The sequence below is a fragment of the Rhinichthys klamathensis genome, unplaced genomic scaffold (assembly GCF_029890125.1).
Source record: "Rhinichthys klamathensis goyatoka isolate OS25496 unplaced genomic scaffold, OSU_Roscu_1.1 h1tg000006l_1, whole genome shotgun sequence".
Classification (NCBI taxonomy): Eukaryota; Metazoa; Chordata; class Actinopteri; order Cypriniformes; family Leuciscidae; genus Rhinichthys; species Rhinichthys klamathensis.
In genome coordinates, this window is record NW_026606559.1 from 6,640,118 (window position 1) to 6,666,411 (window position 26,294).

Here is a 26,294-nt window from a genome sequence, read left to right on the forward strand (position 1 = left end):
CTGCTTCTTCATTTAAAAAAAAAAACATTCTCAAATCAGAAGCAACATCAGGAGATAATGATTCTTGTTTTCAGAGAATCTTTTGCATTGCATTTCTTTCATATTTCAAGTATAAAACCCTTATAAAACTATTTCTGAAAGCTTATAGCAGGAAAACAAAAAAAAAAACAATGTTAATTTCTCAGCAGTTCAATACACCTAATGCAGTTTTGATAAGGAACACTGTTAAATTGTAAGTGGTAAGTTGTAGATGAAACAGATTATTGGAGTACATTTTACGAGAAACTACTATTTCAGTCTTTCTACTTCAAAATTTCAGGAATATCGGGCACAGTTTGAAACATCGCTTAGATCTCTCGATGATACACGTGTGAGATTACAAAGGAGAAATGTCAGAGGATCAGGCTGTCTCAATGTCTCTATTTGCTTTCCATAGAAACTCAATGCTGTCAAGGAGAAACAACTGAGACATTGAATCTCAACAGCTCCTTATTCGAATGAATACATTTTATGTATATATATATTTGTGATGTGTGTGGTTTGATTGTGACGATGTCATATTTCAAAGCATTAATCTTGGCCTGAGGCTGAGAATTAATCATCTGAAGCCGACATCTGCTGAAGTAAGACAGCAGTTTGGCTCAAGCGCAGCAAATAACAGATCAAACAGAGAGTTATCATCTTACCCTTTCACAGACACCACAAATCCACCACCCATTATGCTCCGCACTTACAGCCATGTCCAAACAAAAGGAAACTCCTGATAAGAGATGCTTGTAACTCTAGCGCTTATGATGATAAGAACACAAACCTCGCGGAATCTCATCAGTGTGAATAACACACTCACCTGTCCTTCATCTGACTCACTGCGTTCATGCTGTAACAGGATGACAAACCAATCGAGTTCAGTATGTCACGGGTGACAAAATCGCTCGGCAAGCGGAACCCCCTTGAGAGTCCTAAGTTTCCCAGGGGAAGGTATTGTGTGCAACACGCCCCACTCCGGTGATGTAAACATGCCCGCACTGATTAGCGCTAATGCATTGCAGGTGTGAGAGAGAAGCGGCGCTCACACAGGCTTCCTGTTACGCAAGCCAGGATAAAAAGGGACCATTCAGAGAGTGTTGGTCGTTGTTCAGTGGGTTCGCGTTTGTTCAGTGGGTTCGCGTTGCTCAATGAGTTGGAAGTGTTGAAGAGCCTAAAGGGTTGACTTGGAGCAGTGTTGGATACAAGCTTCCTCAGGAAAACCGTTGGGGTGTGGAGATCGCCCATTTGAGTTGCTGGATCAGAGTGATCGTTTGTGGGAAGTCTGCGGGACTGAGCTATCGTCTGGATTGGTGCTGTGGAAGGAGAGAGAAGAGATAAGTGAACTGATTTCATCTTATGAGTATTTAAATTGCTGGAAGAGGATGCAGTAGATGTGGATCTGATTGTCGGAAGAGCTATGTGTTTCAGAGTGTGTTGAGGAGGAATTGAGAGAGAAATCCCTCGTGGAGCGAGCGCAACAAACTGAGTGGGGCCTCTGACCAGCCTTAACGTGTGAGTGAATTGCAGTGCTTTTGCCTTGATACACATTGATTTGTGGCTGTGGAATTGAAGTGAACACAAGTGTGCTGTGCCTTTGCTGAGAAGTGGCCCTAGCCCCATTTACACGTTTGTGGAAAGTTACTATATCTGCTCCCCATTGAAAGTCCAGTGTGATACAGCTGCACTGAAGAGGGTACCCTGTACTGTGAAGGTCCTTAATTGTTATTTACTGTTTTGAGCCCAGAAGCCTACCGCATCACTGGAGAAACGATCTTTTAACCCACTGTCTCCTTACTGTGAATTGAAGAAGAGTACTGTACAGATCCTTACCTGTTCCACTTACTGTTGAGTCCAGACGCATGCAGCATCACTGGTAACGTACCCTTTTAACCCACTGTCTCCTTACTGTGAATTGAAGAAGAGTACTGTGCAGATCCTTACCTGTTCCACTTACTATTGAGTCCAGACGCATGCAGCATCACTGGTAACGTACCCTTTTAATCCATTGTCTCCTTGCTGTGCACTGAAGAGAGTACATTGTACTGTGAAGATTTTTACCCGTTCTACTTACTGTTTGAGCTCAGCAGCCTACAGTATCACTGGTAACGTACCATTTTAATTCATTGTCTTCCTGCTGTGTACCGAAGAGAGTACGTTGTACTGCGAAGATCCTTATCTGCTCTACTTGCTGTTGAGTCCAGAAGCACACTGCATCATTTGGGAAGCAGCCTTTTAATTCACTGTCTCCTTACTGCGAGCTGAAGAGAGTACTGTGTACTGTGAGGATCCTTACCTGTTCTACTTACTGTCCGAGTCCAGAGGTATACAGCATCACTGGTAAAGTACCCTGTTTAATCCATTGTCTTACTGCTGTACATTGAAGAGAGTATTTTGTACTGTGAAGATCCTCACCTGTTCTACTTACCGTTTGAGTCCAGAAGGACGCAGCATCATGGGCGAAGTAAATCTTTAACTCACTGTCTCCCTCCTGTGGACCGAAGAGTACCGCGCACTGCGAGGGATCCTTACCTGCTATACTTACTGCCCGAGTTCGGAAGTCTGCAGCACTGCTGGGAAAAAGTAAGCTTTCAAACCATTGTTCCATTATGGTGTGCCGATGAGAGTTCTCGGTACTGTGAATATCCTTACCTGTTCTACTTACTGTTTGAGTCCAGAAGCATGCAGCACCGCTGGTGAACGGAGTCCCTAAATTGTCGCCCAGGGGACACCGTGACAGTTGCGACACGCCCGCCCGTGACAGAAGGATATCTAGAGGACAGTGAAGGCTATCCAATTGATGCCCCTTGTTTTATCGTTCAATAAAGATTGTTCCTCCTTTGAAACTTATCTGTGTCTCCGTAGTCCTCTGTTGTGTGCCTGTGGTGTCGGCTCCCCACGGTGGTGGCTCAGTAAGAGAGAGGGGGGGTGGTTGGTCATCCGAGCATTCCTCCCCTCGACCTGTGTGACATATACAGTAAAGAACATCTGCACTTCTCAAACTCTAGCACAATTTACAGAGGTTTCTATTAATTTTAGGTTAAGTTTCAGTTCATTTGGAGCTACACTATTATTAGTTCCAAAAATAGGTTTTTGAAGAGATTCCATAGAGGCAGCATTGTGGTTTCCCCAAATAACCTTTCAGTGAACAGTTTTTTAAAGAAAAACTTTGAGTGTGTGAAAAACATTTTAATAATCCACAGATGCCAATAAAGAACCTTTATTTTTAAGAGTTTAAAACTGTCAATGACATAAAAAAATATCAAACATTATTAACTGACAAAATTTAGGGAAAGTCTCGGGTTACGACTGTAACCCTGGTTCCCTGAGTAAAAAACAAGATGCTGTGTCAGGTTGTTGTCGCTATGGGAAAGCTTCTGTGTGACCGGTCTTTGAAGTCTCTGAAATCACGCTAATTCTATTAGCTGCCGGTAGTCATATGACGTGAAATGGCGCATCGCAAATTATGCCTGCATTGAACGTCATCAGCTTCTGATTGGCTGTAGGAAGACACTCAAGAAATTATGGCAATGAGATGCAGCATCTAATTCCACACTCAGGGAACTGGGGTTACAGTCGTAACCCGAGACGTTCCCTTTTGGGAGAAATCAGTCAGGTTGTTGACGCTATGGGAGCATTAATACCCACTATGCCATACTGATAGGATGCTTGCTCTTGCAAAGTGACATTGTATGTAAACAAACTAAAGGAGCACCTATAGGAGCCTGTATAACTCATATTGAGGCAGTAAAATTGTATAAATGTGTGTGGAGAGGACCATCCTGCTACATCACAAACATCTTGTAAAGAAGCTTCAGACAGCAAAGCTTTAGAAGAGGCCACGCCCACAACAACTTTTCTTAAAGCTGCCGTCGGCAACATTTTTTGGATCATATTCAGTGAAATCGACACTATAATCTGACAGAACAACATAAATAAAGTGGTTTTAGAAAAAACCCAGAGCTTCTAACTCCACCTGGAGCGTGTTATTTGTTTTGCAAAAATCCACAGCTCCCGGTTCATCATGTCCAATCAGCGCAGGGTGGTGTGAGATCTGACTGTCAATCACAGATCGGGCACACGCCACCCCTCGCGCACGTTACAATCACATGCACACGCCTGAAGTTCGCGGAAGTTCGCGCAGTAACGAAGAGTGATGGCGGAAAATCAAGTAAGCTCATTTAGAGTATAAATTACGTTAGCAATTGCAATCTATCGGTAGATTAGCCAGGACAGCATACCTCCAAATAATCCATGGTGTTGATGGATGCTGATGAGATGGGCGCGTTCACTAAAAATCTGGTGCACACGCACTGACAAGCATGAACTCGGTGGGAGGGTGAGCCATTGATAGTGGGGGAGGGGCATGAGAGTTGTAAACATTCAAAATTTTCCTAAATCCACTCAATCTGCCAGACTTGCCAACTGCAGCTTTAAGGGACACACTTAATGACTGTCACGATACACACACACGGGAAACAGTAGATCCAATTGCAGTATTTATTGGAGTATTTACGAGTTCCGTCGGATGACGACGAATGGGGATACCAGTCTAATCACGCCACCTTCTCAGCTGTCTACCAGTGCCCTGCGTAAATCTGAGATCCCTGTCGTGAACTAGCACGGACGAAGGACTCCTATTTAGCACAGGAATACCAAGGTACACTGGGGAGCATATCCCAGTTTTTAGGGAAGTATGCGATTACTGCCAACCCAGAGGGGGGGGGGGGGGGACTTAAGAATACACATATGACCCGAGGGATGCATATGGGGAATCACTGGGGTGTCCAGCCGCAGGTGGAATATTTCAACCCCAGGGGTGGCAAGGTGGCTTGCCGAGGGAAAGACACATGCTCAGAGAGGCTTACAGTGGAAATACACATGTGGGGGTAGCTCAGAGGAGGTACCATGCACACGGAAGGCACCTAGCCGACGCGCAGGCAATAGACACTGGCGCCAGCGTCAGCAGTGCTGGAGGAGCTCAGGGCTTTCGGGGAAGCTCACCTGAGGAAATATCGCACGTATCCAGTCCGTGGAGTGGAATGGCGAGCAAGCGAAGACACCTAACGGGTCCCATGTTAGCTTGAAAAAGACAGTACATGGGAGGAGACTGGCTCCACTCGGAGATTGTAAAATCTGGCGAATGTGTTAGGTGTCGCCCAGCCTGCAGCTCTGCAGATGTCTGTTAGCGAGGCGCCATGCGCTAAAGCCCAAGAGGACGCGACACTCCGGGTGGAGTGTGCGGTCACACCAAGGGGCCACGGTTGACCTTGCTGCTGGTATGCCAAAGCAATGGCGTCCACTATCCAGTGAGACAACCTCTGCTTGGAGAGAGCCTTTCCCTTCAGCTTCCCACCATAACAGACAAAGAGCTGGTCTGAGGTCCTGAAACACTGCGTTCTGTCTACATAGATGCGAAGAGCACGTACTGGACAGAGCAGTGCCAAGGCTGGGTCTGCCTCCTCCGGGGGCAGCGCTTGCAGGTTCACCACCTGGTCCCGGAAGGGAGTGGTAGGAACCTTGGGCACATATCCAGGCCGGGGTCTCAGGATCACGTGAGAGAAACCCGGCCCGAATTCCAAGCACGCTTCGTCAACGGAGAATGCGTGCAGGTCCCCTACCCTCTTGATGGAGGCCAGTGCAGTCAGAAGCGCTGTCTTCATTGACAGGAAGTAAGCTCGACCGACTGTAAAGGCTCAAAGGGAGCGCTGCGCAGGCAGTTAAGCTGCGAGGTCCCAAGAGGGTACGAGAGGAGAGCGAGGAGGATTCAGTCTCCTCGCTCCTCTCAGGAACGTGACGATCAGGTCATGCTTCCCCACAGACTTACCTTCTATTGGGTCATGATGTGCGGCAATGGCGGCGACATAGACCTTGAGGGTGGAGGGAGACAGCCTTCGCTCCAACCCTTCTTGAAGAAAGGAAAGCACGACACTGATCGAACATCTCCGGGGGTCTTCTCGGTGAGAAGAGCACCAGTTGACGAAGAGGTTCCACTTCAACGCATAGACGTGTCTCGTGGACGACGCTCTAGCGGAAGTGATGGTAGCCACCACCGCTGGTGGTAGGGTACTCAAACCTGCCTCGTCCCGTCCAGGAGCCACATGTGGAGGTTCCAAAGATCGGGACTAGGGTGCCATAGGGTTATGAATCGGCCAAGGAGGTGCTGTCGCGAGGAGTATGAGTTCGGAGAACCAGGTCCGGGTGGGCCAGTACGGCGCGACCAGAGTGACCTGCTCCTCGTCCTCCCTGACCTTGCGCAGAAGTTGCGCAAGAAGGCTCACTGGGGGAAACGCATATTTGCGGCCCCGCGGCCAGCTGTGCGCCAGTGCATCCGTGCCGAGCGTGCCCTCGGTCAGGGAATAATACAGGGCGCAATGGGTCAAGTCGTGAGAGGCAAACAGATCTATCTGTGCGTCCCCGAACTGGTCCCAAATCAGCTGAACCGACTGGGGATGGAGTCGCCAATCTCTCGGGAGGGGCTGAAGCCGTGAGAGCTCGTCGGCTCCACAGTTCAGGGCTCCGGGGATGTAGATGGCACGAAGCGACCTCAGATGCTTCTGACTCCATAAGAGGGGGTGGCGGGCGAGTTGCGACATACGGCGGGAGTGTAGACCACCTTGACGGTTGATGTACGCTACAGTGGCGGTATTGTCTGATCGGACTAGTACGTGTTGATTCTTGAGCACGGCCCGGGAGCGGCGCAGAGCAAGACGTACAGCCAGCAACTCGAGGCAATTGACGTGCCACAAGCGGTGGGGTCCTGTCCAGGAGCCCGCGGCAGCACGTCCATTGCACATGGCGCCCCAGCCCGTGGCAGAGGCATCTGTTGTAACCACAACATGCCGGGAAGCTCGTTCCAGGGGCACACCGGCCCGTAGAAAACGGAAGTTCGACCACGGGGTGAAGGTCTGACGGCAGGTCGGAGTAACTGGTACTCGGAGGGTGCCGTGTTGCCATGCCCACCTCGGGACTCGGTCGCGAAGCCAGAGCTGAAGCGGTCTCATATGAAGCAATCCGAGCGGCGTTGCCGCGGCTGCAGATGCCATATGCCCCAGGAGCCTCTGAAAAAGTTTCAGTGGAACCGCACTCTTGCCCTCGAACTGTTTCAGGCAAGTCAGCAGTGACTGCGGGCGCTCACTCGTAAGCTGCGCGGACATGGCGACCGAGTCGATCTCCATACCGAGAAAAGAGATCCTCTGCACGGGGCAAAGTTTGCTCTTCTCCCAGTTGACCCGAAGGCCCAGACGGGCTACATGGCGGAGCACCAAGTCCCTGTGTTCGCAAAGCTGATCTCGAGAGTGAGCTAGAATTAGCCAGTCGTCAAGGTAATTCAGAATGCGAACCCCGTGTTCCCGGAGGGGAACAAGGGCTGCCTCGACGACCTTCGTGAAGACGCGAGGAGACAGGGCTAGCCCGAATGGGAGAACTGCGTACTGATATGCCTGCCCCTCGAAAGCAAACCGCAGGAACGGTCTGTGTCGAGGGAGAATGGAGACATGAAAGTAGGCGTCCTTCAGGTCGATCGCTGCAAACCAATCCTGGTGCCGCACACATTCGAAGACGCGTTTGGCGGTGAGCATCTTGAACGGCAGCCTGTGAAGGGAGCGGTTCTGAACGCGCAGGTCCAGGATTGGCCGTAACCCACCGGTTTTCTTCGGGACAATGAAGTACGGGCTGTAGAAGCCGGTCCTCATTTCGGCTGGAGGGACAGTCTCGATCGCACCCTTCGCCAGCAGGGTGGCAACCTCCCCTCTCATGATAGGGGCATTGCCACCGACCATAGTGGAGCGGACTCCCCTGAAGCGGGGAGGAGACCGCGCGAACTGAATCGCGTAGCTGAGCCTGATCGTTCGTGCGACCCAGCGGGACAGGTTGGGAAGCTCTAGCCAGGCTCCCAAGGACTGTACCAGCGGGGTCACGTGAACCACAGACTTCCCGTCGGTGGAGCAGCGAGGCGGTATGGCTGACCCAGACGTGGACGGCATAGCGGCCCGGTGTGAGGGTACAGTCATAGACCGTAGAGTCCTGACAGAGGAGACCAGGGAAGGACGAACGTTCCACGGGGGTCTGCTCTGCCAGGGGTCTGGCGACAGAGGAGGATGAGAGCGGCACGGTCCGGGGACGGCGCGCACTGTCATCCGGCTCTGGGACAGAGGAGGACGAGGGGTGCACGGCCCGGGGGCGGCGCACCGTGTCGTCCGAGAACTCTGTGTGCTTAGAGATGGGAAGTCAGCTCTCTGGAAAAAAGAGGTTCTCCCCCGGCCCTCCACCGGGGAAAGGAGTGGCCCTGCAACCACCTCCTGGAGAACTGCAACCCATCTCTGAGCTGCCCGTAACGGAGCGCCGCTTTGCCTGGCATTTGGCAGGCTGCGGGGCTGGTACGGGCTGGGGAGCTTTCCTGCGACCACCTCCACGGCGCGGCCCGGAGCTGCTGGGGCCGGGCGGGAGGGGGCGAAAGTCGCAGGAGGGCGCGTTCGGCGGCAAGCTGACTGAGGCGTCTGAGCCGGCGGCAGCAGCTGGCCACGGGGTCAGAACGTGTTTGGTAGCCTCAGTCTGCTTCTGGGCGGCCGAGAACTGTTGGGCAGAGTCCTCGACCGCGCCGCCGAAAAGGTCAGCCTGGGATATGGGGGAGTTGAGGAAGCGGGTTCACTCAGCCTCGCGCATATCAACCAGGTTAACCCAGAAATGTCTGACCACACAGGTGGACATCACCTGACACAGGGAGCGTGCGGTCACCTTCGTCACTCGTAGAGCGAGGTCGGTGGCGGCAGGCAGTCTCTTAGATGAGCCCTGAATCAGCCCTACCCTCGTGCATGTCATTGAGCACCCCGAAGGATGGCAATAACATGCAGTGAGACGGCAGCCTGTCCGCTGCTCTGTGGGTCTTTGCCACCGGAGTAGACAAAAAACCTACAGGCATTGGAGGGGTGCTTAGGGTCGCCACGCCAGGTGGAGGCGCTGTGGGGGCACAGATGTGCTGCCACAGAACACTCCACGGGGGGAACCCCAGTGTACCCATGGCCGCGGCCTCTACGAGGGCAGAGAAGGTGGAAGAGGCTGCTGAGCAGTCGCAAAAGTCAAAGGAGACTCTCACGATCTCATAACCTCTTTATGCCCATCCGGGTAGAAAGGATTTGGGTTCGCCTCCCCAAAACCAATCATCAGCCTTGAGTGCTCGAGACATGGCAGAGTGATCCACACATGCCCGATACTCGCGGCGGCCCGGGAAGCATAGCTGTCAACTCTGGATCAGACTCGCTATGTTGCACACCCGAGAGTGGCAACATAGACGAGCCCTCACTTCCAAAGGACTCCAGCTCACCTTGTGACGCGGCGATAGACATGATTTCATCAGCCGGGGAACTGAATGAGATGCCGGCCCAGCTGACCAGCTAATTCATTCAGAACCGCGCGGGTTGCAATGTTAAAGAGAGGGGTGTGGACCACGGATATTAATCGGCGGTTTAGTTCCACACCAGCCATCTCAGGTCACCCTGGCCACCAGCCAAAGTATTCTCTCACGTGGAGATAATAGATCGGGGTGTGGATGAGGGGACTCTCACTCGGTTGAGCTCATTGAGTCTTGACCGTCATTGCGATGGTCATGTTCCCCGTAGAGAACGTGACACATCCGCGAACGCTGCTCGAACGTGATCGAAGCCCAAACACGTCAAAACAGCGCTCGTGCCCATCAGCTGAATCTATCAGACTACCGCACTCAGAAATACACGGGCAGATCGTCTTTAGAAAGACGCGCCGCGTGCACGCTCTTTTTGTGAGATAAAAGCTTGCAGCAGTGCTGAAGCGCCCAGGAAGAAGCACACACGCTATTCAAATCAGCAGGCAGGAATGTGAAACTCGCTGGAACACGCCATCACACCAACACCGACTGGAAGCTGCTCGTCTTGAAGATTCTCGAAGATAGTCAGAGAATAGACTGCAGGAGTGAAGAGAACATCTTGGCTCCGAAGCAAAAACATATCTGCATATTGCCGGCTTTCTCCTTTTATTCCCACGAGGTGGGGCGGAGTTGCGCCATGCAAATTCCGCAGACCCATGGCATTTGCTTGCCATTGGCTCGTTTTGTATACTCGAAGTCGATAGGCTTTCTAAGCGAAACCCCATTCGTCGTCATCCGACGGAACTCGGAGTGACAACGAAAGGGAACTGCTAGATCTGCTTATTTTTCTCCTCGCTTAGAAGAAAACAAATGCAACCCTAGGTATCTATTTGATACAGTGGCTAAATTAACGAGAAATAAAAAAAAAATCCATCTTAAATCACTGCTTCTGCAATGGTGAGAAAGGAGACTGGGATCTGCTCTGGTCTGAAGCCAACAAACATTTCTGATTGTTACATATGATTTAATTCAATAATATTCTGGCCATTTCAGCAAATAACCCCAAACCATCAAAGATTACAATGCCTACGGTTGAATCTCAAGAGAAAACATTTGAATATTAAAGAAACTATTAAGATATTTTTAAATTGTGACATTTTCATGACAATTAAAGCACATCCCCCCTCCAGCTATTTGACTGTTTTACTTTGTTATTCTCATTAGTCACGAGTTAAATGTGTTTAATTGTCATGAAAATGTCACAATGCAAAAAAAACCTATACAAATATGCTTCACATTCCCCCTCCAGCTGTTTGACTATTTTGCCTTGTTATTCTCATTAGTTTTAAGTTACACAAATTTGAAATTAAATCAGCATAAATCAAAGGCAATAACCATGATATATTATTTATTTAAATTGTAGAATACTTACATTTCTAAACATAAATTTAGCTTCGTGGATTATGATAATGAGTGTAATACATTTAATAGTCATTAAAATGTCACAAAGCAAAAAACTAAAACTTAATTGTCCTTCTAAAAATAGGCTTCTTGTTCTTCACTGAAGGTTTTTAGGGTGAAGATGAACATGTTCTTGAAAGGATTCAGGAGATTCACCTCTATACACACAGAAAAACAATGATTCCCATCAGAGAAGATGGGAAACTAGTTTAATGTCCATCAGATCCAGAGCGAACCCACAATCCCTTTCTACTCAATCCGGTTTCATCTGTGGTCTGTATGGGTACATATTGATACAAAGCCACTGTAACGTCATAACCAATCACCTGAACATGCACACCAGCATACTGTCACATTTGTCAGAGAACTCATGAAAAGAAGGCTTAAAAATCTAAAGTGCCAGCACAAATAAATGTACATCAAAATTTGGAAAACACGGGGGGAAATCCATGAGAACTGAGCCGGAGAATCGAACCATCATGTGCACGAGACTGTACATCAGGGTCGAGATCCTTCGCTCACCAATACTGAAGTATGATGCGCTTTTGACTGTTGATTGTGATGGATTGTCAATACATTCTCCTTTCCTCTTTAAAACTACATTGAAGTTCAAGGCCAACAATAATATGAAATGTGTATAGGACAAAAATAATCTGTAACGGCAATAATTACATACATAAAGCCATCACCAAGGAAAACATCACGAATGTATGTACAAAGGAGCTAATCTAGTTAAACCAGGTCAATCTGAAAATAACACTTTAGATCACAGATCTTTCATGGCAGTGAGAAGAAATTCTTTTATGTATAGCAAAATTCACAAAATGCCCCGCACTCGGAATATTCAAAATACATATCAGAAGTGTGTTTTGTTTTTTTTTGTTAAAAAAAGGTGGTGACATCAATAAAATATTGCTTTGCCGTGGTGTTAAGTTTAGTTGAGAATTAACAGTGAAGATTTCACTAGAAAACTAAAGTGTGAATCAAACAGATCCAGGATCAGGATCTTGTAATAAATGCAGATGTCTAACCGTACATGCTCACGAAACGCTGTGGACCGCGACTAAACACTGAACTGATACTCATCAAGAAGTCAAATCTGTATCCTTCACATTAGCCAATCAATCATAAACAAAAAAAAAAAAATCTTATAAAAAGTTATGACAGTATCTTTTAGCAAAATAAACTTTTGAAATCTTTGTTGTAAATTCAATATCAAGACCAAAATTTAAGAAAATGACTGCATTTCACTTCACTTCGGCCTCATTACGTGGTTCAAAAAGAAAAAGAAAACAACAAAAACAAAAATTTAATTAGGTCAATGTTTTCAAACAATCACAGGCACCATTTTTCCATTTACCACAAAACATCATTCATTAGGGATTCAATGTGACATTAGTTGGACTCCGATTGTTTGTGTGAAGAAATGAAGGAAGACTTTACTTAATGCAAGATGCAGATAAACATTAAGAGAGAAACTCTACTCAAGAACATTAGAAAGAGACACTTTTCTTGGTCGAATTGTTGGACATGATGTCAATTTTTCACTTGCCTCTGAGTGAAAAATAGAAAAATACAGGAAAATGTTGTCTATCAAAAAGGTAAACACTCCATTATATATATATATACTATATCTTATGAATAACATTTTTCAGAATCCTGATTCTCTAACTACACCACAGTTATTATTCTGTATTTGGTCCATATAAATGTAAAATGTTATGTTTATTTCAATACCTGAAGTAAATCAAAATAAAACGTAAAAATGACCCCCAAAAACCCAAGCTGAAACAGCTGACTGAGACTTGCTCATGGATTAAATTGGTAATTGGATGTCCAGAATTTACAAAAGTACAGTGCAACTTACCGTACAAAAAGATGAATGAAAAGAACACACACACACCAAAAACAAACAGATAGCCACTTTCCCGCACCCCTGAGCTAAGGGACGAAATATTAAGGAATAAAAACTGACTCGTTTTGATTCAGACCAGCACTTAATCGATCGTATTTTGCACCTCAAATCTGATCCTCATAAACATCCAGCAGGAGGAGACAGAGCTCAGATATCTGTCACTGGCGCTCAACGATCATTTTAGTCAAACACTGAGTAATACTGCTATCAAGCATCAAGCCCATGCAAATACTTATGAATTCATAAAGGCATCTACAGTCAGAAAACAGAAAGCAAAAGATGTGGACGGTTGAGGGACTGAAAAAGAGAGCGCAAGCCAACCGAGAAAACCGTTTCGATCCGTTACTGACTGGGTCGTTTATTCGCTTGCGTCCTTTTTCTCCCGTATTTAAAAAAAACATGCACAGTCGGTCAAGTATCACTCGCACAAATAGATCACCCAATGAGAATGAAATAAGTGCTTGGCTTTCAAGTAGTTGTTTTACAAAAACAAAAAAACAACAAAAAAAAAAGAGAAAGAAAGAAAATTCCCTTCAATTTGCTCTTACAATAATAGTGATAAGAAAAGTTCCCGATCTCAAAATGACAGAAATGATGCTGAGGGGAAGAGAAAACCGGCAAGCGTGAAGTAACCAATCAAATGTCATGGATACCAGGTGGTAAACTTTGCAAAGCTGCTCCGCCCTCGCCCTCTCAGGGACGTGTAAGATGGGCTCAGTCGAGTTTCTTCTGAGGAGCGTGGTGGTCTCTCGGGCTGAAATCAGCACAGAAGCCGTTGGCGTGAGGAGGGGAGCTGCTGCCGAATCCTGCATTGTCCGAGTAGAGGAACTGCTCAGCGAACTCGGGATGCTCCTCCGCAAACTCCCTAAAGCTCTCTGCCACCAGGTGGCGTCAGAGGAACAACCAGAGTCAGAGTGGGAAACAGAGATGTTTCTACAGAACATACAGTCCAAATGTTTCTCTTAATGGAGTAGTTCACTTTAAAAAAAACTTTTGCTGATAATTTACTCACCCCCATGTCATCCAAGATGTCCATGTCTGTCTTTCTTCAGTCGAAAAGAAATTAAGGTTTTTGATGAAAACATTCCAGGATTTTTCTCCATATAATGCACTTTACTGGGCACCAAACTGTCCAAGGTCCAAAAGACAGTTTCAGTGCAAACTGCAAACTGTTCAAAGGGCTTTAAACGTTTCCAGACGATGAATAAGGGTCTTATCAAGCGAAACGATCGCTCATTTAAAAAATAAATAACAAAGTTTAAGTTTTATAAGCTCAAATGCCCGCCTTGCTCTGTTCTGTGTGACTCTCCTGTTCGAACTCGTTCATCAAGATGAACAAATCTTTTTCCGAGTCACACAGAACAGAGCAAGGCAAGCATTTGAGCTTATAAAACTTACATTTTGTTTTTTGTTTTTTTAATGAGCGATCGTTTCGCTTCATAAGACCCTTATTCATCGTCTGGAAACGTTTAAAGCCCTTTGAACAGTTTGCAGTTTGCACTGAAACTGTCTTTTGGACCTTGAACCGTTTGCTGCCTAGTAAAGTGCATTATATGGAGAAAAATCCTGGAATGTTTTCATCAAAAACCTTAATTCTTTTCGACTGAAGAAAGAAAGACATGGACATCTTGGATGACATGGGGGTGAGTAAATTATCAGCAAATTTTTTTTTAAAAAGTGAACTACTCCTTTAAGCTCACCTTGTGGAAATTATCCCAAAAAAAACAATCAGACTTTAAAGATGTTAATGTTATTCATCACTAAATGACACCAGAATGAAGCACGAGACCTCCTGACACACTGCAGGCCGGAGTTACTACTACACTCATGCACTCACTGTAGGGTCGCACAAATACAAAAGTGACTTGATAAAAAAAATATATATATTGTAATATTTTTAAAATGTTAAAAATGAGCATTTACCACAATTCTCATTAATTAGTGCTCATTAAAATAATTATTACGTTTTTTTGTTTTATTTCAATTGACCCTTCGCACCCGCCCCAGTAACTTAGTTACTGTTGCTAGGTCGACAAGCCATGGTGCTGTCACGCCACACGTCATGTTCTCACGCAGTGAAAAATACATTGCGACAGTGACGTTGTCAATGAGTCTCCTGGTGAAGGGTGAATTAATCATGCGGATCTAAACTGACGCGGTAACTACAAGTGTCAAGTCATAACAATAACGTCACTAATGAACCATTCCAAGATACAAAGATTAAGAACGCTAACTGAGACTTTCATCCAGGAATGAATGGTTCTCTTACCGAAAGTGATTTTGCCAGTGTCCTCGTCATCGATGGCTCTGAACAGACGGCTGACTTTGAGTTTTCCAACGCCCAGCGCCGTCCTCAACACACACATCAGCTCGTTCTCTGTGATCGCACCGTCCTCTTCTGCCTCGAACATCTGAAAGCAATGCATACATCTCATCTCAGAGCTGAGCGTCATCACTGTAGTGATCAATTACTCCATAAAACTGGGCATAACCTATTCGTTTTTAGGAGAAGTCACACACCTTGAAGGCCAACCTGATGGTGTCAAGTGTTTTTGCAGGCCGACACACCACAGAGAACGCGATCACGAACTCTCGGACATCCACTGAGTTGTCTTCATGCTACTCAGAGAGAGAAAAGATGGACCTTTTTCATTGAATTGAACATGAAAAACAGCTAATGTATAAGAAAAGATGGAGGGAACAACAAAGCATATGCTAGGCAACTAAATGCCTGTTGTTTGATCCATTTCACTTGCCAGTGATTGAGTTACGTTAAATACATTAAGGACAGATATATTTCCACTGTGCGTCGTGTATTACAACTGTTTTGCACTATAAAGAGCCATTCAATATTCAAATAAAATGAGAATACAGCGAATTGGACCGCAGAAAGTTGGATTTTCATCTTTACAGTGCACTTTTCCAATTGATATCAATGGACTCGCCGCATCCTCAGCTCGTTTCTTACCGTCTCTTAGCTGAAAGCGCTATCTCTTGGATTCTTTCTTTCATACACATGCAAAGAGTGAGAAAGTGACTTTTTTTTTCCTACCAGAATTCAGCTGGAATTGTTAATTATACTAGCTTTTCACATTAAACTAAGACTTTGAGACCAAGCAGCAATCCCCAAATTTGTCAAAATTTCAAAGACAGAATTGGTTTTCTTAGTAACAGTATTAGTATTATTAGTAGTAGTATTTAGTCTTTTTTTTTTACAGAAACATTAATGTCTCAAACATACAAGCCATTGATTCTTTAAGTTATGTTTAATATAACAAATGCACTCCTAGCACATTTTAGTTCATAAAATGCTCAGTTTTTCTATTAATTTAGTTCAGCTGTTATGCTTTCAAGTCATTTTGTGAAGGGAAGCAGATTCGATTTAGAAAGTGCCATACAGGGTAATATTTAAAAGCCAAAGAACAATTTACCTCGTCAAAGAGAGCAAACATGTCTCTGAGTACGTCCGACACGGGCAGGTCAAGGAACTCGGCGAAATCTTCAAGACTCAGTCTCTCGCCCTGGAGTTTATGAGCCCTGTTCCCATAATCCTGCAGGAGCTTCTCCGAGTTCTCACGCTTCAACCTGAGATTTAACATTTACACACTATCAGCAGAATCCAGTCACAAAGATGGAATTTACAGTATGACGCGGAATGTGACAGAATTTGGACTAATAAATCAAAAGTAGGGGTTGTACAATTAATCTGTCTAATATGGCGATATGGAGTAGTACCTGTGAATATTAAAGTGAAAAAGACTGCTTTGAAATCGGAAGTCTGCATGTTCAGCACGTCTCAGTTTGGTCTACGTCTCACTATACGAGGACAGAAACTTCTTCTCGAAGTCGCTTCTCCAGCATTTTACCATTTCACTTGAGAAGATATCATCAGATACACAAACTCAAAGCTCTTCATGACAACCCAACAAAATAAAAAGAAATTGTGACAGAAATATATTACTACTGTACAGTAAAATGAATATAACGTTTTTTAAAACTTTATTTTTAAGGAATATCAAAATTTTTCTAGGGATGTCCCGATCCGATCCACAGCATCGGTATCGTGCCGATACTGGCCCAGAACGCTAGATCGGAGATCGGAGGGGAGAAAAAAATATGATCCGAAACCTGCTTGAATATTAGCATTTCCCTTATCCAGATAAGCGGCGCAGCCTGCAGATTGGGCGGTTTTGCAATTTATTTTGCGGGCAAAAATGGGTTTGGGCGGGTGGATAAAAATTGGGCTGGTTTCGGATCAGTTCGGCGGGTTTTTGTAGCCGAAACACCGGCACTTCAGATCCTTCTTTCGGCGACCGTCTCACTCTCTCACTCACACACACACACACACACACACACACACACACACACACACACACACACACACATCTCTGGCTGACGCGTGCCCCCTAAACTCACATCAGACACTCCCTCCCACTACCTTCGGTGTACTATAGACGCGGTTTTGCAATCCGTCTCCTCAGTTTATAAACTGTACACAAGATTTTGACGCATAAAGCAAGTGTGTGTGTGGGAGTGTGGAGCGCGCACTGCATGGCACGGAGCGCGGGCGCGAACACTTGCGTTTTCCTTTCAACAGTGGAAACAACTTAAAATACTCTATCATTTCTGGTCATGCAGAAAATAACAAGTTATTTATATATAACTTACGTCAAAATTAATTTTTTTGCGCAGCTTTTGGTGTGCATACAGTTCCAATTCAAATTTTGGTGTTCAACTTTGCGTTTTAAAAATACAACCGTTAATTTTTCGTTTTAGGGGTTAAAAAAGGAAAAACGAATGGACGCAAGAGTACACGGATCAATGGGTAATTTTAAAGCTTGTTAATGATTAACTTTAAACCCGTTGGTACTTTAACTTTTTTTTTTTTTGTGTGTTTGAATAAAGGGTGGCAGTCTTTCCTAATCAACTGTGTTGTGGACTAGCCTATAGCCTACTGGAGAAGTATTTGTTCTCCATTTGAGTTAATTGTTTTTAGGTTGCTAATTGAGCAAAGTGCTTCCATAATATTATTAGTAGCCTATTAGTATTAGTTCAAGAATAAAATAGAATAAAATAAAAATATCGGATTGATATCGGTATCGGCAAATAGCCAAAGCGGCGGAATCGGTATCGGTAGTGAAAAAGTGGTATCGGGACATCCCTAAATTTTTCTTCCATGTTTTCATTTTAACAGTACATTTCTGTTGTGCAGCACTTTGCCAAAAAATACGAGGAATTGTTACATTTTCATTTGATTACATTGAAAAAGATTAATTCAATTGTTAATGCCTTCATTTCATAACCAGTGTTTTGATAATAAATTTGTATTAAATCATAAATCCAAAAAATTCAACCTTTCATAGCGTAAAAAATAAATAAATGATTCAATTAAGTTTTATAAATTGAATTGATTAGATTATTTTTGATGATTACAATTTAATTAAACCACTAAAACAAAATCCAGAAAAATATATAAAAAATATTTAATTTAATTAAAATAAAATGGATTTCATAGGGCCTTTTAACCCTCTGGGGACTAAGCCCTTTTTGGTCCGTTTTCTCTATTTTTACATTTGGCCTTATAAACCATATGTAATGGAGATGGAACACTATGTGTTTGGTATCTATGGATTCAGAAGACCCTAAGCTAACATAAGCATGCATGTAATGTGTTTACAAAGGAAGTATGAGTGAAAAATGTACTATAAACTAGAGAATTTCAAAAACGGAAATTAGATTTTTGTCATTTATTTCAGAAAATCACACATCACACAACAATAGTGAACAGTTTTTGAAAAAAAAATATATTTGTCAAAGCCTTTGCTTGACAGACATGTGTAATTGTTAAATAAAATGTGTAAAGAACAATGAAAACTGTGACTTTATTTACAAATAGTCCTAGGCGTTTTTCTTAGGAATGCTTAGAATTTTCTAAGCAATGCTTTCTCCTCGTCACTCTCTCCAGTAATTGTTCCAGAGCTTGTTCCACCGTAAATCGTTTACTGCTTGCCATCATAAAAGTGCTAAAACAATAAATAATGCTATAATTGTTTGTGTATATATATATATATATATATATATATATATATTATAATTGTTCTGTCTCTCTTTAACATAAATCTCTGATAATCCGCTCCGTAAGCCTCCGTTCGCTCTCTCTCCTTCTCTCCATTCAACGCTGTTTGCGTCATATCCCTAACTATATAGTACCACCCCTTGCAAGGCTACAGAGTCCTCTGATTTGCTAGAAACGTCATGGTAACCTTCCTCTGATTGGGTAAGAAAAATATTTCTCCATCGGCAATTTTTCCATTGGTTGTTGTTCGCGGAATCTGCCAAACAACATCGATTTCATTGGCCTTTTACATAGTGGTATTGCGCAACAAGGAAGTGTGTATATTTACAAGCCGGGTGAGTTATCACTGTTTTCAGCGGAATCTGAGGAAGACGGTGAAAAAGACCGCATCTCTCTATCATTAATAGTTTTTAAGATAATTACACATTTGTAAAAGTATGCCATTTTGGGCGGTACCGCCCAATCCGTCCCCAGAGGGTTAATAAACAGTTTTATGATTTTAATGAATTAGACATGCTTTTTGATTACTAAAATTTCATTTAACCATTAAAACAGAATTTACAAAAAAAAATTTGAGATACATTTAAACGGATTTCATAGGACCCTAAAAAAGAAATTTTTGTTAAACTTCAAATAAATAGTTTGTTTGTGTTCAGTGCTGTAATGAGACTCACCCCAGACTCCGGACCAGTTTAGCAAACTCCAGAAGACACGTGTCCACGGGCAGCTTGATCTGACCCTCAGCCATGGCTAACTGACAGTCTTCAAACGAGTAGTCTGTCACGGGGACCTGCAGGGCCCTTCACACACAACACATCAGTGTTAGACACCCGCTATCATTTCATTCAGGAACAAATTATGCTCTTCAGATCCAGAAGAAACCACAAAATAAGAGTGAATCTCACAAAACCTGTCATTAACATGCTGTCACATTTCTTATCCATGTCCAAAGTAAAAAATCTTCTATATATACATATTTTTTTAAATTGTTCTAGGACTATTACTTTTTTTTTGTTGCTTTGTTTACGTTACAGTTAAACACATCGTACCCTCTCATCTCATAGACTTGAGTCTTATGCAATCTGCAGTATTCACAATATTGAATCTCATTACTGTAACAGCAGAACAAAGATTTTTATTTAAGCTGTATAAATTAAGTTATTACCACCATCATACATAAATAATTAAGCTTTTAATAATAAATCTTTGTTTTTCCCGGCATTACATCATGACAATTAGGGGCATGTCCTTATTTGTTCAATTAAAAGAATGTAATAATTATTTAAATTATGTAACAAACTGTATTATGATTATTTAAATACCATTAAGGACATTTTTTTTTATTTGATTTGGGCTTATTATTTAGCTTTCTAAATAATTAAATTAAATTGAATGCAGTAATGAGTAAACTACTAAAAATACTATGAGATTAATCATGATTAATTACTTTAATTGATTTACAGAGATCTTAAGATAAGTAACAATGGTCCTAAAAAGGGTTTATATTTTTTATACTATATATGAAATGGCGAGATTCTTCCATTAAGGCCTGATTACAACTAAATAAAAAAAAAAAAAAAACTATTTGCATAGACTTGTGGACAGGTCACATAATTTAACAGGCTACAACAGGTTATCTAACTTTAATTTCCAAGCATTTATGTTTATACACAAAACAATATCTTGCGATACCCCCTCCAACAAGATGACAGACAATCCAGACACAGATCGACAGCGAGGAGAGCTCATATCTTACTTTGCCATCAAGCGGCGCACATTGTGAGCGAAGAGCGCGGGATTATTCTTCTCCTCCTCTGAGGGCGAGTATATGGGCAGATACTGAGAGAAAGGAATAGAAAACCAGTCAGCAGTTTCCTGGAGACACGTCTGTGCAAATCCAGGTCAAGTGAAGTCCAGGCTCAGAGACGCAGCCCAAACACGTTCACGACAAGCTTCACTTCCAGCACGATTCAAGCTCCGGAGTGCAGGCGGGAAAACGAGGTCGCTTCACTCCAGAATTTACATGCATCACCTCGTCCCTCTATACCACTCATAATTAAAGCCACTTTACCACATTCATGGCTTCTTTGTGAAAAGAATGAGTCTGGAGAATTTGCAGGATTGAATAATCAATAAGGAAGACAAAGCCATCAGTTTAATAAAAAAAAGAAAAGAAAAAAGTTTTCTGAACTGTTTTCTGTAGTTAAGTTTTCTGTACTGCAGCCGTACTGAACTGTGACTTTAAAACCGAGATACAGGTACATACCAAACCATCATGTTTGAGATATACACTCACCGGCCACTTTATTAGGTACACCTGTCCAACTGCTCGTTAACACTTAATTTCTAAGCAGCCAATCACATGGCGGCAACTCAGTGCATTTAGGCATGTAGACATGGTCAAGACAATCTCCTGCAGTTCAAACCGAGCATCAGTATGGGGAAGAAAGTTGATTTGAGTGACTTTGAACGTGGCATGATTGTTGGTGCCAGAAGGGCTGGTCTGAGTATTTCAGAAACTGCTAATCTACTGGGATTTTCACGCACAACCATCTCTAGGGTTTACAGAGAATGGTCCGAAAAAGAAAAAACATCCAGTGAGCGGCAGTTCTGTGGGCGGAAATGCCTTGTTGATGCCAGAGGTCAGAGGAGAATGGCCAGACTGGTTCGAGCTGATAGAAGGGCAACAGTGACTGAAATAACCACTCGTTACAACCGAGGTATGCAGCAAAGCATTTGTGAAGCCACAACACGCACAACCTTGAGGCGGATGGGCTACAACAGCAGAAGACTCCACCGGGTACCACTCATCTCCACTACAAATAGGAAAAAGAGGCTACAATTTGCAAGAGCTCACCAAAATTGAACAGTTGAAGACTGGAAAAATGTTGCCTGGTCTGATGAGTCTCGATTTCTGTTGAGACATTCAGATGTTAGAGTCAGAATTTGGCGTAAACAGAATGAGAACATGGAACCATCATGCCTTGTTACCACTGTGCAGGCTGGTGGTGGTGGTGTAATGGTGTGGGGGATGTTTTCCTGGCACACTTTAGGCCCCTTAGTGCCAATTGGGCATCGTTTAAATGCCACGGCCTACCTGAGCATTGTTTCTGACCATGTCCATCCCTTTATGGCCACCATGTACCCATCCTCTGATGGCTACTTCCACCATGTCACAAAGCTCTAATCATTTCAAATTGGTTTCTTGAACATGACAATGAGTTCACTGTACTAAAATGGCCTCCACAGTCACCAGATCTCAACCCAATAGAGCATCTTTGGGATGTGGTGGAACGGGAGATTCGCATCATGGATGTGCAGCCGACAAATCTGCGGCAACTGTGTGATGCCATCATGTCAATATGGACCAAACTCCCTGAGGAATGCTTCCAGCACCTTGTTGAATCTATGCCACGAAGAATTGAGGCAGTTCTGAAGGCAAAAGGGGGTCCAACCCGTTACTAGTATGGGGTACCTAATAAAGTGGCCGGTGAGTGTATATATATATAGTCAAACCACAATTTATTCAGAAACCTTCAACATTTCTCACATTATCAGTTTATTTGCTATAGTTTAGAAAATGGTAATGACAAGAACAATATGACAGCTGATATTTCACTGGTTTTGGCCATTCTTCTGTTAGACTGTCTCACAAATGAATTAGGTTGAATAGCTGTCATCTGTTAAATTTAGATACACAATTAGATAACACCAATTTAGGTCAACCAATTACCAAGTAATGCTTAATTTTGTTCAGTCTGTGGTGTAAAAGGGGTTGCATTAGCAATTAAAGAAAAACACTTAAGCAAAACATGGTCAGGTCAAAGTGTCTGAATAATTTTTGGTCCCAAATTTTTATACATTTTACAGGTAGTTTTACTGTATGAAGAATTGTTGGGTATAATATGTCAGTTTACGACCTTACTTACATAAATTAACTATAGTGTCCTGCAACCACTAGTAAAAAAATATATCTGTCTGAATAATTTTAGCTTTGACTGTATGTGTATGTGATATATAAGAGTTTGGTTCCAATAAGCGATAAACGCCATTTAAAAAAAAAAATTAGTTACTGCAAAAATCAGTATTGTATCTGGTTGGTATTGAAAAGTCAATGTTTAATTTTAAGTAAAATGCGATATCTGCCGTGTTCTTCTGTCATGTTTTCTCCCTTTCTTTCCAAACCGCGACAAACGCCAGTCTCCCTTTGCAGAATGCGATATTTCCGCTCTCAACCAATCACAACGCACCATTCCACGCAATGTAAACAGTAACGGCAGCGCCTTAAATACACCCGGCTTCCTAGTTTTTCTTATCTATTTTGTACTTTTCGATCAACAAACAAACAAAAAAATGAATAATTTTGACGGCATTGATGAACCTGTGGTTGTTTCTGCGGTGGGTAAGAAGCGTAAGGCATCGAAATTGAATCATTTACGTGAGGAGATTAAGAAGATGAGGCACTCGGGAGGAGGAAAAATGTTTTCAATCTTCTTTACAGTTCTTAATAAAAATATTATACTAATAAACTTATGTTGTTGTGTATTTTCAACAGTTTCAATATGAAAAAAAAAACGTTTATATTGATTCAATGGATTAATTGCATTTTGATTTTTTTTTTAAATGGATTTATTGCATTTTGGGGAAAAAAATATCCGTTTTTATAATAAATCTTTGAAAATCAAAACCTGGATTTTTTTTTTGTTGTTGTTATTATGACCTACAAATGCTATGTGAAAGTTTGAAACAGAAAATAGTGGTTTTCATCTTTCTACTTTCTTGGTAAAGAAAACACATTTTTACTCAAATTAATCTAAATGGATTTATTGCGTTTTGGAACCAAACTCTTCATATAAATAAATATATATATATATATATATATATGGGGGAGGGGTTAAGATAAAATACACTAATTACAAGCATAGATAGAGTATAACAAAGTTACAAATAAATTAATTGTAGTGTATTCAGGTACAGACATGTAATAATTAGACCTAAATGTGTTCACTGTAATCTTTGTGTTTACGGGAATATTTGCAGAGACTGGTATTTTGATATAAATTTGTATGTGTCCGTTCAAGCGTACGGCGATGCAAGAGGAATCAATTCGCCGTTCGCACGCTTTGTGGTACCGAATTGATGGTGAAACTTTTGATGGTGAAAGCAATCAGCAAAACACATGCGTGCCGAAACGTGGGGCCTGGTCCGTACGGATCACGGATCCACTCCGATCGGTTTAACCCTTAGCATAGAGAGATAATATTGAGCGGAGCGTCACACTGCGCAGTGATAACGGCTAGTGCGAGAGTGATCTTCGACAGTAAACTGATGCCTCGTTCTATTTATGACGAAGGAAAAATGCTTTGCTACGGGCGCTTTGTCGCATCTAGTGTAGACAACCTAGCTGTTAGCTGTTGCGGCGTGAAGCGAGCGATGACGGTCACGTCCGATGTAGACACGGTGTCAGATTTCAATAGCAGTCTTTTTGCGCTTTAAAGGAGTAGTTCACTTTTTAAAAAACTTTTGCTGATAATTTACTCACCCCCATGTCATCCAAGATGTCCATGTCTTTCTTTCTTCAGTCGAAAAGAAATTAATGTTTTTGATGAAAACATTCCAGGATTTTTCTCCATATAATGGACTTTAATGGTAGCCAAACGGTTCAAGGTCTAAATGACCGTTTCAGTTCAGCTTCAAAGGGCTTTAAATGATACCAGACGATGAATAAGGGTCTTATCTAGAGAAACGATCTGTCATTTCAAAAATAAATAAAAAAGTTAAAGTTTTATAGGCACAAATGCTCGCCTTGCGAACTCTCCTGTTCGAACTCGTTCATCAAAATGAACGAATCTTTTTTTGAGTCAGTGACTCGTTCATCAAAATGAACGAATCTTTTTTTGAGTCATTGACTCGTTCATCAAAATGAACGAATCTTTTTTCAAATCATTGACTCGAAAAAAGATTGGTTCATTTTGATGAACGAGTTCGAACAGGAGAGTTCGCAAGGCGGGCATTTGTGCCTATAAAACTAACTTTTTTATTTATTTTTGAAATGACAGATCGTTTCTCTAGATAAGACCCTTATTCATCGTCTGGTATCATTTAAAGCCCTTTGAAGCTGCACTGAAACAGTCATTTAGACCTTGAACCGTTTGGTGCCCAGCAAAGTGCATTATATGGAGAAAAATCCTGGAATGTTTTCATCAAAAACATTAATTTCTTTTCGACTGAAGAAAGAAAGACATGGACATCTTGGATGACATGGGGGTGAGTAAATTATCAGCAAAAGTTTTTTTAAAAGTGAACTAATCCTTTAATATTCATTGACACTAGTCCATATCACGGTTAGATAAAACGTACAGCCCTACCTTTCATTTATTCAACCAAAATTTGCCAAATTCAGTGACACTCCGTGTTTATAGACTAAATTTTATTTTTATGACTGAATCCATACTGATTAAATCCCATATAAGCTCTAGTAAGCCTCACAGCACCCAGCCTCATGACTTCATGTCTACAGATGACAAAGCAAAACAAAAACAATATATATATATATATATATATTGTTTTTGTTTTGCTTTGTCATCTGTAGACATGAAGTCATGAGGCTCTATATATATATATAGAGAGAGAGAGAGAGAGAGAGAGAGAGAGAGAGAGAGAGAGAGAGAGAGAGAGAGAGAGAGAGAGAGAGAGAGAGAGAGAGAGAGAGAGAGAGAGAGAGAGAGAGAGAGAGAGAGAGAGACACTCACCTCAATCTGAAACTCATTGTGAAACTGACACAGAGTCAACCACAGGATCTTAAATCTGCAAAAGAACAAGGTTACACTTAGTGATGTTTCTTGATGTGTAACATTTTATTAATTTCTCTTCTTTAGAGTGTTTTTTTTAGAGTTCTGCATTTCAGTCTGGTGTTGTTGGTCCTTTGGTAGTACAGATCCAGGTTGACCACTCATTTCCATACAGTACTGCAGCTATGAAGGCTGATAACAGGTTCAATAAAAACCTCTGGTATGAAATATGGCACTTACGCTCCAGGCCCCTGCCACGTCCAGGTAATAGTGTCCTGTCATGGGGAAGAAAAACATTAATCCATCAAAATACAGCTCTGTAGTGGAAACCTAACCTTATGAAAGCTTGTTTCCACTGTGGAATAAAAAAAATAAAAAAAGGTAATTGCGACTTTTTTCCCCTCCCAATTCTTTTTCTCCCAATTCTGATTTTATTATGGGACTGCAGATGAAATGTAGCTTTGTAGCTTATTCTAGGGCAGTCATTGACCGTCCACTGTCCATGTTAAATTACATTTTAATTCTTGCAATTCCGAGTTTGTATCTCACGATTCTGCCTTTTTTTCCTCCGAATTCTGCATGTTAATGCAGTCATGTTGCCCAAAAATCTGGGCAAAAACAGAATTGCAAGATGAAATGAGGGAAAAAAAAACGTTTATTTTTAATTTTTTATTATCTCCTCGCCAG

The 26,294-nt window shown here is 42.7% G+C and overlaps 1 protein-coding gene across 1 annotated transcript in view; it reads right to left on the reverse strand.

The window, feature by feature from the left end:
* Positions 1-12,235: 12,235 nt before the first annotated feature.
* LOC130090414 (lysophosphatidylcholine acyltransferase 1) overlaps positions 12,236-26,294 on the reverse strand; it is a 55,006-nt gene continuing 40,947 nt past the window's right edge. The window contains exons 7-14 of the mRNA XM_056257775.1: positions 25,848-25,882; positions 25,569-25,623; positions 20,573-20,655; positions 19,491-19,616; positions 16,172-16,325; positions 15,261-15,359; positions 15,010-15,151; positions 12,236-13,615 (exon numbers count right to left, since the gene is read on the reverse strand). Of these exons, the coding sequence (XP_056113750.1) occupies positions 13,455-13,615; positions 15,010-15,151; positions 15,261-15,359; positions 16,172-16,325; positions 19,491-19,616; positions 20,573-20,655; positions 25,569-25,623; positions 25,848-25,882 (855 nt within the window). The 3' untranslated portion in view covers positions 12,236-13,454. The remainder of the gene's footprint in view (positions 13,616-15,009; positions 15,152-15,260; positions 15,360-16,171; positions 16,326-19,490; positions 19,617-20,572; positions 20,656-25,568; positions 25,624-25,847; positions 25,883-26,294) is intronic.